Source organism: Podarcis raffonei, chromosome 1 (assembly GCF_027172205.1).
Source record: "Podarcis raffonei isolate rPodRaf1 chromosome 1, rPodRaf1.pri, whole genome shotgun sequence".
NCBI classification, from domain to species: domain Eukaryota; kingdom Metazoa; phylum Chordata; class Lepidosauria; order Squamata; family Lacertidae; genus Podarcis; species Podarcis raffonei.
Genome location: NC_070602.1, coordinates 66,070,637 through 66,083,596, shown reverse-complemented (window position 1 = coordinate 66,083,596; position 12,960 = coordinate 66,070,637). Strand labels below are relative to the sequence as shown.

General features: G+C 40.0%; 1 protein-coding gene across 1 annotated transcript in view; it reads right to left on the bottom strand.

The window, feature by feature from the left end:
- The window catches only part of SPON1 (spondin 1), a 278,300-nt gene that overhangs the window by 24,321 nt on the left and 241,019 nt on the right, over window positions 1–12,960 (bottom strand). Inside the window, exon 8 of the mRNA XM_053390557.1 lies at window positions 4,333–4,534. Coding sequence (XP_053246532.1) covers window positions 4,333–4,534 — 202 coding nt within the window. The remainder of the gene's footprint in view (window positions 1–4,332; window positions 4,535–12,960) is intronic.

Sequence of the window (12,960 nt, the reverse complement as noted above, 5' to 3'; positions counted from 1 at the left end):
TTTTATTTTAAGAAACTGGATGGATAAGCAAGTAGACTGATTTACATCGTGGAATCAAAAAGAAGAACAGAAGATTATCAGGACTGTATTTCAGCATTATATAGGCAATAACCAGCTCTAAAACTGTGCTGAACTGTACCTATTATTCTCATGAAACCCTTTGCTCCTTACAGAAGAGGTTTCCCAACCCTGGCCTCTTTCATGGAGAATGGGATAATTTTTGTGAAATTTTGTGGGGCAGGATGGTTGCTCTTAACTTACTAGGTAATACCTCAGAGACCGCTGCTTACACTTGGAGGAGTGCAGAACTCTTTTCGCAAAGGCTTCCACCTGACAGCACTTCCTAGAATGCCCATTGTGTCATGTGGCCACATACATGGGCATTCTGGAAAGTGATGCCAGACTTGAAGTCTGTATTTGAAGTAGGGAAGGGGAAGAAATTTGATTCAGTTCCCATTTAATCCCCACTTTCCATATTAAGGTTGTGGGGTGGGGTAGGGTGAGGTGGGGGAACACCCTGAATTCCCATAACAATATGAGAATGGAAACACAGCCCTCTTTCAAAATTCACCCTTTTCTGAATTTTGTGATGCCGTTCTTCTACCAAACAATGTCACAGGAATGCATATATTAGGGGCAAAAGTGCATAAAAATGAATATAGTAGTGAAAGTAACACACACAAATGCACTATATTGGGAGAAATCACTTGCAAAAATGTGCTCATTAGTGAAAACTGCATACAAAAATGCGTTAAATAGGAAAAAGTCACACAAAAATGTTGAATAATTTTCATAGGTTTCTTCTTAGGAAATTGTTGCAAAAATTTAAGATGAGAAAAATTAAAAACAGATACAAATGGTCAGATCCTTCAATTCCTAGTCAGGAGAGTCTCACACGATTGCAAATGAATGTGGGGTGTTTAAAAGTCTGAAGCAGAAAAAGAGCTTTCAGCCACCATGGTCTGTTAATAATAAAATGGGTTCTTATTTCTAAATAAGAACCCATTTTACTTCTTATTTCTAAAATTTACATCCTATATGAAGCCCAAATTGATTACTGGAAGCATTCTACTTAATTAAAAATAAAATAAAATAGGGTTGCTTGCCCCCTCCCCCAACACACATATCTCTTTAAGGCAAATTCAATCTGATTGACACTTCCGCCACCCCACCCTGGCAAATGCTCATCAATCACAACTAACAGAGATTGGTTAAGTAGAATTATAACAAATACAGATGTATCTCTCTGGATGCGGTCCCCTGCTGCAAATCCATAGGACTCAGCCAGCAAACCCAACTCAAGGATTTGTCTAATGATAACTTTGTTTCAGTGTCAAAAGTCAATACAAACAAGTCAATTAGAGAGCAATAGGCTTCCAGCATCAATGTAATTGTTTAGTATATGATACAGTAAGATATGTTAAGACAAGAAAATGCATCTACAGTCATGCCTTGGTTTTCGAACGCCTTGTAACTCAAACGTTTTGGCTCCCGAATGCCGCAAACCCAGAAGTGTTCTGGTTCGCAAACGTTTTTTGGAAGCTGAACATCTGATGGGGCTTCCTTGGCTTCCAATTGAGTGCAGGAAGCTCCTGCAGCCAATTAGAAGCCATGCCTTGATTTTCGGAAGTCGAAGAGACTTCTGGAATGGATTCTGTTTGAGAACCAAGGTACGACTGTATTTATTTATTTTTTGATGAATTTCCAGATTGGTTTGTCCTCATTATTTTTGACCCAAGGGTCTGTTTTAAAGGGTAACGACAAACTGTTATGCTAGTTCACAAGTGTGCTGGTTCTGGTTTCTGCTGACATCTTCATTAATGACCGTGAAAGAAAGTAAACAATGCCTTGTGTAATTCCGGGATAGTAAATTGGGAGCTGTTGAGCTGTGGTAGGAAATGGACTCGGAAAAGAGGCAGGATAGTAAACCATAAAATGAGAAAAACATGCAGGGAAGGAGGGGGGTGGAATCTTGAACAACAACATTCAGTGGGAAGGCAATAGCATGCTTGAAAAACAATAATTCCGCTAAACAGCACAAAATGATAGTAGGCAGGAAGTTTGATAAGACCACACAGAGCAATACAATGACAGAACAGTAAGATAGCAGAGTTCCTGTGGTGAGTCATGGAAATAAAGTCTACACTGTTCTGGAGGAGCCTTGGGTAGAAAACAGCACATGGCACTAGTTATCTCAGCAAGGATATACATAAATTGGAACAAATTATTTTCAGTGCATACTCAACAGACTGCATTCAAAATCGCTTGCTTCTGTCACTGGAATATTAGAGTCCCTTACTACTCTTTGAACATATTCTTTGTGTTAAAATTAAAAAAAGACACTTAGTTTCTAATTTGTTTAGCTGGAAAAGTTATAGGAAACAGAATATCTTTTTGAGGATCAATATATATATGTACGACAATTTTTGTGGCATTTTTACACATGGAAGATTCCCCCTACATTGTAAAGAATGAGATGCCCTGCTTCCACTCTTTTGTATGCTCAGGAGAGAGCCAGCATGTACCCATATTGGATAAGAATAATGATATTTAATAAACATGCCAGGAAGCATCCAAGCATCCAATGGACAAAGCATATTGTCCATTTCCCACTTAAAGAAGCAAATTAAGAAGTAATCTTTTCCTCTAGTGATAAGGACATAGGATGTTTATTCTCTCAGGACTGATCAAATGAGTAAGAAATTCTTCACATAAAATTACATAAAGGGGATTTGATTTGAGATCCAACTTTCTCCCTCTCTCCACAAGAGCCTGCCCAATGCTTAATTACAATGTATTGATTCTTTACTTACACAGAAGCTACTATACCTGCACTACTCAGGGGATACTCTTTGCCTTATGTTATGCTAACACACTGCTTCTGTTAAAGTCCCGCATTTAAATTTTCTCACACTCAAATACTCTGGCATAAGGACTGTACATTCACAGCCAGCATTGGAGGGGATGTAACCAGCAGCTGCATACTATCATTACTGTTACCTAGCGGCAGTGTACAAGTGGTGGTTAGGTCAATCCAGAAAAAGCATGGTGTGTGAGGACACAGAGTGCCTTCTGGTTCATGATAGGCACCTGAGAGATGGAGGACCCATGGAAGCTGATGCAAGCAATCGTTGGGAAAGGGGATTCTGTGGGAAAACCATGACTGCCAAAGTTAATCCATAGGAACAAAACAGCCTTGGATTGACCTATCTGGACTGGACTGACCCTATGTCTCAGGGCTGCTGTGATGTTATCAGGAAGACCACAGAGGTCACCCTGAGCTGTGTGGAGGAAGGACAGGATAAAGTGTAATAAACAAACATTTCAGAATGGCAGAACTTCACAGGAACAATACTGTGAGTTATACAACTATTTGAAGTTTTGGTCTAGGAATCCATTTTAGAAACAATTAATTTCCATGCAAAACTTATTTCTGCATGTAAAAGTAAGAGTAGCAGGTATTAATCAGCAGCCAAGTGGTATGGATGTTCAAACTGAAGTGGGAAAGGCCTTCAGTAGGATATGCAATACAAACAGAAAGGAAGCCTCCAGAAATTTCACAAGTGATAATGTTATTTTCTCTTCCCTTGCTATTTCTTGGATGCTACTCCTGAACAGAAACCAAAGTATCAGACCCTCCAGGTATCCCTATTTTCTAGGGTTATCCCTGATTTAGAGAAGCCATCCCAGTTTCTAATTTGATCCAGGAATATCCCACTTTTCCTTTGGATGTCCGTCCTTATTTTCATTGGAGAAATGTTGGAGGATATGGAGTTATTTGACCCCCGAGCCATCTGAAGGCAATGCTGTATAGGGAAGTTTTTTAATGTTTAATTGTGTTTTTATATATGTTGGAAGCTGCCCCAAGTGGCTGGGGCAGCCCAGTAAGATGTGTGGGGTAAAAATAGCAAAATTATTATTATGAAATGGGACGTCCCTATTTTCATCGGAGAAATGTTGGAGGTGAAATTCTAATATCAGGGCTTATTGGTGTTGCCTACAGCAAGATACTTTCTTGATTAGTCTCCCACAAGGATATCTAGCACTTTTGACAGATGGGTGACAAGGCAACACATATTGACTAACAACCTGCATTAGTCTTTTCTAGAGTCCCCCTTTCTATAGGAAAAAAGAAGCTGCCACTCCAGCTTTCCCTGCTTCTAACTGGTGCTGCAACACTTGGCCAGAAACAGCAAGCATGCACATTTAATTTATTTATCTTAGATATTTGTACCATGTCCTTTAGAGCAGACATCTCTCACAAGCCCCTGCATGTTTCTATTCTATTAAACAGCGCACGTTCTAAGCGAGTAGCATCAATATTTATGATACCTCATAGGTAACACCACTGTCAGTGCCAGCATCCCATGGTATCAGATCTTGAATTACTCTCTGGACCCATCCGCAGTCTTTGGTGCAGAGATCTTCAGCCGAAAGCCCTACATTCCAGTCAGGACTGGGGCCTAGCATGGTAAGGAAAGACATCAGATGACGTGTTCTGTCCACAGAAAATTCAGCAGAGGGAGCAGCTCTTCTGCAAATGAAAAAGAGGGAAATGGCTCAGCTAAATATTGCTGCTTGAGACGATATCAGCTTGCAGGCCAAATGGAGTGAGAGTATAGCGAAAGAGAGTTGTGCTGTAAGCCATAAAACATTTCCGGGAGAAGAGTCAAACCAAAGTTGACACAACACTTCCCACAAAGTGCTTTTAGGATCAGTGGCAGGTAGCAGAATTCCTTTCTGTACCTGAAACTTAGCAATAAAAGATTGATAAGGCAAACTGCTTGATAATGCTGTTGTTTTGTATACTACATCCTTTTCAACAGCAAAACAACCACATGCATTTAATGAAATGGCTTTTATTTCATTCCAGGAATTCTTTTATGGGTGCTTTAAGTCACTTGCAAAGGAGACAAAAGGATGGCTTATTTTAATTGTGGCAAAATGTTGGTTTAAACTGCAGGTAATTTCTAAAGACATATATTCTCACCACAATTTTAGCTGGGATTTAACAAAAACATTCAGACTGGCAACATTTTCAAAAGTAACATTAGTTAGATTTTAATGCGCAGGCCTGTGTGAGATTTATAGCATTAGCTTGTAAATGTTGTAGCCAAGTATTGTGCAAAAAGTTTATGCCAAAGTACATTCATACTGATAAGCAGCACACCCAAATTCTTGAGGTCTTGCCAAGGATTCCCTTAAGTAGAGGATATGTTACATGTGGAATCAATCAGGTTGTTTCAGTAACAACATCCAAAGGTCTTCAGTGATTGGCAGTCCAGCTATCCAGTAGATGAACTATCCTTGCTAGGCACCAAACTATTGCAACTATTTCTCCATATTAACATGTGCATAAGCAGTGCCTGATCCCACAGGGTTTGTGCTGCTGTAGAATCCTGTTCTTGCCAAACATAACAGTGACAACTGGCGTCTGCCTTATCTGTCAGGCAAAATGTGCTGTTATCTGAAGCCAACGCAGGATTGTGCCAGCCTCACAAGAACCACCCGGCCCAAAAGGGTTCAAGGAAGGAGTATAGCTATGCCATCAGATGTCTTCCTACCCCTTCGCAGTCATCTCTCGACATGTGGCAAGTGTTCTGCCATATGGTGTTGGAGACAGGTAGGGCAGACATCAAGATTTGGCATAGTAGGGCATCCACTGAGGCATAGAGCCTTGCAGAGGGCCCACCATTGACCTAAGATGCTGGGCCAGTTTCCCATTTCTTGGTAGAAATTCTTGGCAGCAGTGAAATAAAGAGAGCACAGTGGAGTAGAGCTCTGTTGCCTCCTCAGCACCTCTCTTATTGATGTTGGAGTCACAGGAACTGCCATATGTTTCCAAGTTTGAAAGACACCTGGAACAAAGCAGCAACTCTGTTGCTCTCCACAAAGCCTGAGGAGAGTCCCCACAGATCACACCAAAGGCTTTTCTAATCCAGCATCCTTTATTCCAAGAAAACCACGAGAAAATAAAAAGAAATATCATAGCTAAATCTCTACTTTATTACAAAATCTCCCATGAATACAATACCTATTATAAGATATGAACCAGTGCTGGGCTGACAATTTCTCAAAAGTTATTAAAGGGGAGAGTGAAATTTCAGTGAAATGGTCATATGTGGGATGCAGCTTTTTTATTGCGCCTACCTTAGGGCCATATTCAACTAAATTACTGCATCAGTGAAAGCCGGCAAAGTGATTTCTTCCTGCATCCCGTGCCCTGCCTTTCCCTGCCCAAATTTGATCTGGAGGGTCAGGGAAACACCCAGAACAGCATAAGAGGGGAGGGGAGGTTGGTTCATTGGGCAAGCAGAAATACTTCTGCTAATAGAGTGTTCTCCTTAGTCCTATGTTCAATGCAACCTTGCTGAGGGATGTTTGTGAGTGTTCTTTCTTTCATTCTATCAAACATTTCACTAATGGTCTGCACTCTGCATGGAATCGGGGCAGATCTACAATGGAACTAATGAAGTTTAAGCTTCAGGGCCCCTAATCCCGGAAGGGCCCCAGAAGTGACTTTAGTCCAGATTGCTTCAAAATTTTGGGTCTACGGAAGCCAATTTGAGTGGCACGACACAGATTGGTTATTTTTGTTGTTGTATATATTTCATCAACCCCGAAGTTTGAGAGTCAGTAGCACAGATGTTGGAAACATGGGGTGATCCGTCATGGAACAACCCCATTGAAGAAGAAGAGAAGAAGAAGAGTTTGGATTTGATATCCTGCCTTTCACTCCCCTTCAGGAGTCTCAAAGCGGCTAACAATCTCCTTTCCCTTCCTCCCCCACAACAAACACTCTGTGAGGTGAGTGGGGCTGAGAGACTTCAGAGAAGTGTGACTGGCCCAAGGTCACCCAGCAGCTGCATGTGGAGGAGCGGAGACGCGAACCCGGTTCCCTGGATTACATGACTACCGCTCTTAACCACTACACCACAGTGGTTACCCAGACCTCATAGCTGGTTGCGAAGGGACCGCCAGAACAGGTCCCCGAAAAGGTAGGTCCACCACTGTATGGGATAACTCCTCCCATGGTTTTTTTTTTAATTTCAGAAAGTGTGGGGAGTCAGGGATGTTGCAGAGTGCTGGTGAAATGCTTACTGAGGGGAAACCAGCAACATAGGCACTACCCTTGACCATCTCACAATGATTAGGTAAGTTCAAAAGTCTAGAGGAATTCTCAAGTGCCCTTCATATGAGGAAGAAATATGAAAGTCTCTTTCACAGAGGAAGAAAAGTTAAGAAATTGGTTAGATTTTTGATAACAGGTGTGCAAATGTTTGAGTGGTCTATGATAGATAGATAGATAGATAGATAGATAGATAGATAGATGATAGATAGATAGATGATAGATAGATGACTTAAATATTTATTGAATATATTATTCAACTAACTGCTGCACTAAAGAAACTTACAATAAGCCATTCACATTTAGATGATAATTCAGTTCACAGAATAACAAAACATTCAGCATTCATGCAACATTTTTGAGTAGGCCAGTTTGAGATTAATAGTAGAATTTGAGGCCATCGTTAATAAAGTTCACCATCACTGAAAAAGAGACATTTAGTCCTAAAATATAATAAAAGTGATTTTGGCATATAAGTGGTGTATTTAATAATAATAATAGTAACAACAACAACAACAACAACAACAACAACAACAACAACAACAACAATAATATCATTGAAATATTTAAAAAATATTTTAAAAATCAGTTTTAAGAAAAGAATAATTTATGCTAATGTTAGCAGTCTAATGTATGGACAAACCATACACTCAGACATACTTCTGTTCTGCAGCGGATTGGTCTAACTGGACAGTTAAGAGTTTTCAAAGTTCTTCTAACTTTTTGTAAATAATAAAACTCTTTGTGTCCATTTTTAACATTGCATTGAGAATTGAACAGATAAATCTTACTATACGTTTACATTCCCTCTCTCATTGACCTGCCTTTTCATTGTGTTTGGGGCAGGAGATGGGAGTGGCCTTTCTTCTTCCATCCCACATTAACGTTGCCAGCCTCAGGGCCGGCACAGGGTCACACCATTTTGGTGGGCAAGTTGAGGAAACAAAGAGGCTTTCTCTATGGTGTATCCAGTATTGACATCTGCCCTTGCCACACACTGCTTTCCCCTGCTACACCAGCAGAATCTCACAGATTTGACATCTACTACCATGATGGAGCTTTCTGTCAACTTGTGACAAGTGTCATCTTCTCAGCATGCCTCTATTTCCATCATTTGAAGTGATACTTATACTATTTCTTATGGTTCTTCGGCTTGGATTACACCCGTAATTTTTTTAAAAATGGTAGAAAGTACAAGAAAGGTAATCGAATTCTGACCACGTGCTTCTTTGTAACAAACAAGTATATTTTCTCTTTTTGAGAAATATGTACTGTAAGCTTTTTGAAGAAAACTTCACAGAACTTGGATTTTGTCCCTGTCAAGCATGCTAGTATAGCCTTAGTTCAAATTCTGTTTGTGTCTTCATTAGAGGCCTCCAAGGAGAAAATGTGACCAATACTGGGCAGCAAGACTTGCAAGATGGATAGGTCACCATACCTGCTACAGATGAAAAGACTTCTGATGTCATCTCATCCATCACCTGGCAGCTATGATAAGATTGCTCTTTTCTTTGAAGTGTTTCAGCCACTTTAATTCTAATGTCTCAAGCCATTAGCGTTCAGTTGTTGCTTCCCATGAACAAACATGTCTTTTCACTTTGATGGATGGAAGAGTACCAATTGAACTAAATACAAAGATTTTCGAACGATGTAGCAGGTTCGGGATTTTCAGCTGCACAGATTGGTTTTTAGAATTGTTGCGATGGAGCAAACTCTGCGGAAATCAGTAGTGTTTGCCCTAGGATCTTCACAGCACTGCAGTTTGCACGTTGCTTTTTCTGGAATAGTCTTCTGAAATAAACGGGGAATGGCTGGGTCCAGTATTGGGGGGAAATACAATGCTAGGAATGTCAACTGGATGAGTATTTGGAAGGGATTTCCTTCTCAGCTACTCCACCACAACCTTTTATCAAGGCTTTTAAAACATCTCCCTCTAAATCATCATCATCATCATCGTCATCATCATCTATACATGTTTCTTCCTATTAAAGAAAAATCACTAATAGAGACAAGTTTTCAGCAGTGCTATTATTATTTACTTTTTCTGATTTTGGACTTGCAAACACCTCAAGAATTTTTACTAGCACCATACTTTGCCAAGAAGCAATATTAAGCAGCCATTTCTGCCAGCAGTTCTGGAGATGTGGCAATTCCTTACCCTGATCCTTCATTTTTATTTAAAGCATTTATTTTATATTTATTTTAGCATTTATTTTGGACATCCAACAACAGTGTTATCCTGGCAGCTCACAAACAAAAAGTAACAAAATACAATTCTAAAATTCAATAATATAAAAGAATAGCAGCATAACTTTTTTTGACACACAAGCATCAAAATCTGTTTCATGGTATAGTCAATATACATGACATGCAAACACTGGTTCTTTATGTCACATTAATACATTAATGGGGAGAGGTGTCTCATTTGCACCTGAAGCAAAAAGACAAAATGACACCACCTCCTCATGCAGGTATGGGGGCACTGCCCTCCACTCTCCCATGGTTTTTTAATGTATCACAATCCCATGAAATCTGTGCCACATTAAAAAGCGTATCTGGCTGTATACAGATTCAGGGCTAGCATCACGAAACAGCAAAGGGCATTTTCCACAGGGAACTGGGAAACATAGTAATGGACTTCATCCCAACTAATCATAATCAATTTATTCTACAAGGCTGGCCTCATCACTTCTCTGCATTATGCTGGTGCCAGTAATAAAACCGTAACAATGTGAGAAAATAGACTCCGTCTCAGTTTCAATGATAAAAATTATTCAATTTATTAATACAACCGGATGTGCATTTCTCTCCAGAAATATAAAGAACCAGGCAATAACTCACTTCACATCAGCTAACTCCATGTCATTGCGTTTCACGAGTATGGCACTGTTATTTTTAGATGGAAGATAAAATCATCAAGACAAGGTCTTATCACATCCTGTAATATAATTTAAATGTACTGTTTCACAGTAAGAATAATCAAGCTGCCACGGTTTTAACACTAAAAAACCCTTCCATTAATTATGTATTCTGAAAGTGGCAGATGGAAGGAAAACGAGGACAGAATTACACATTTCAGTCTGATGTGTGTCTTGTTGAATAAAAAGAAGAAGGAAACCAACCACTTTAAGTTGTTTCAAGGAAAGGAAGTTGCACGTCATAAAATGCGGCTCCCCCAGGGAGTTTTAACTATGTAGCAGTATGTTACTAACATTAATTATATTTATTTTGCTCATCATCTATACAGCAGATTGGTTGCCTGATCTTATGCTCATGCCATATCTGTTGTACAAGAAGAGACTTGCACAGTTTAAAATTTCATCTTACAATATTTTGGGACTGAAGAAGACGCCCTCGGCCAGATGGCCAACCGCTATGGTGTCATCGGTTAGATATATAGATGGCTGAACATACGGCTGCTGCTAACATTGATTAAATATTCTGGCTCTTTAGCACAACAGAGAGTACGCTGAACTACCTCAGAGAAGCCAAGCCTAGGGCATCTTAGGCTAAACAAGTAAAGTTGAGTCACAGAACTCTACCTCACTTGCCATTAAAAAATAAACAGAAGCTCAGACTCTGAGCGTTCTTACTGAACATTTTTACTTGGCCAGCGGGATTATGTGCCTGTTTTGACAGACTTCCTACAGACTCCACTTCTTTAATAACCACCCCTCTTATTTCCCACAGAGCTCTTACACAAGCATTTCTCTTAATGCTGGAGCAGTGGTGCTGCAAGAAGGATGGGATACATCTTTGACCACTGTGCCAAAGCAAGACAGCGTCTATTTCATTCTTTGTAAGATTATTATCCCTATTTTAGAGGTGGGGAATAGGCTGATACCAAGCATGAGCTTCATCTTTCAACAAAGGGGCTCCCAAGTATTCATCAGTGTACTGAATTTGTATACACGGTATTAACAGAACAAAATAAAACAACAGTGGTCCCCAAATACCTCATGCTCAGAAGACTTGGGGAAAAAGCTGAGTGTCTTAGTGGACTACTAAATGGTTGTTTTCTGCCTGTTGTAGCAACTGTGATGAGCTGACCTATATGCTGTATGTTTTATTGTTTATTTTATTTTTTTATAAGTTGCATTTTATTGTACTATGATTTGAATTCCATAGAATTTGAACAATAACATACAATATGAAAGAAGCAATACAAATTAAAATCAATATGAATCTTTAATGTGTGTTCATTCTCCCATCTTCAACTACAAGTCCACAGAGACACTGTGGACCACCTGGATGAAGCTTGCAGACCACAGCTGGTCAATGGGCCACAATTTCTGGACTCTTGATAAAATCCAATGTTTGTTTACTTATTGCACTTATATCATGCCTTTTCTACTAGGAGCTCAAGGTGGCATGCATGGTAATAATAATAATAATAATAATAATAATAATAATAATAATAATAATATTTATACCACACCCATCTGACTGAGTTGGTTCTCCCCTTTCCTCATTTAATTCTCACAGCCCTGTGAGGTTATTTAGAACACAATATTTTTGCTGCACCAATTTTATCAATTATAAATATCAGAGAGAGAGAGAGAGTAATCTAGAACCACATGCTTATGGGACTTCCCCAGGCTCTTCTATGAGAATGTGTGTGGGCATTTCTCCCATGTTTCCATTTCATATTTTTAAAAAATCCCTGCACATTGATGCCTTTGGATCCTCTCAACCTGGGAGAAGGAAAATAAAAAAGTCTGTGGTAGAATCAAAGCTTTGTAAGACAGCACTGCGGATACACAGACAGGGAGCAATTGCTCGCTTTGCATTTGACAGAGAATGTGAAGGAAAATGGGGAGTTTGGGATGAGGAGTATTGAATGTGATGACCACAAAATACAAGAAAGGGCTTATATTTTGCACTCAAAGTAATCTTACTGAATGCCAGTATTATATATAGAGGTCTTCCAACCTCACATTCAGTCAACAAAAATATAGTGCCTTTTAGCTAAGGCTCTCTATTTTATGGAGGCACAGACAGGTCAGGCAATTTCCCCTGAGCTAATCCTAGGGATATGTGAAAAGTCTATTAGCATGTGACTCTCTCCTGGCCTGCTGCACCTCTCCAACAATAGAAATGTAAGACTTGGGAGCTGTAGCAATAAATAATTTTTCTTCGTCCATCTTTCCTTTCTCGCTGTAAGGCAGAGGTCAAGGAAAGAGTTAAAGTGGTGGAATTCTTCTGCCAGCATGAACAGAGCTTTTCATTCCCCCACATAATTTATAATGCACAAAGGAAAACACACTGCCAGACATCCCGGGATGCCATTTCAGATTTCAATCACGCTGAGTGGGAGGGATTTGCAGGCCCACCCTAGACTGCATTCAAGGCTAACTGGTAAAGCAAAAAATAGTGCACGTCACAAGCATTTGCTGGGCTTGTTATATAGCAAGGCGAACCAACGTCTCAGGGACCATTCGATTTTCCTGATAGTAATCCAGACATCAAAGGTAAAGTGAGCTGTAATTATAAGCGCTCTGGATTCATGGTGAAGTTTGCACCATTTAGCAGCCAGGGCTCATAAGTTATGGATCACATGATGTGCTCCGGCACAACATGAAGTGTTGATTCTTTTCTTCCTAAGTGAAGGCGTAGGCTTCTCCCAAGTACAGTGGAATAGCGCTGTGCTGCTGCCCTCCCAACAGCAGTGTCGATGCCATATACAAGGGTGGTCTGGGGCAGGAGATGACAGCTTCAAGATCAGGGCTGTGCAGGTGCACTAGGTGCACAGATTAGCTCTGTTCATGCACCTCTGAAATCCCAGCCTTGCTGCCACTTCAACGCTGCTGCAGGTTTTCATTTGAAATTGA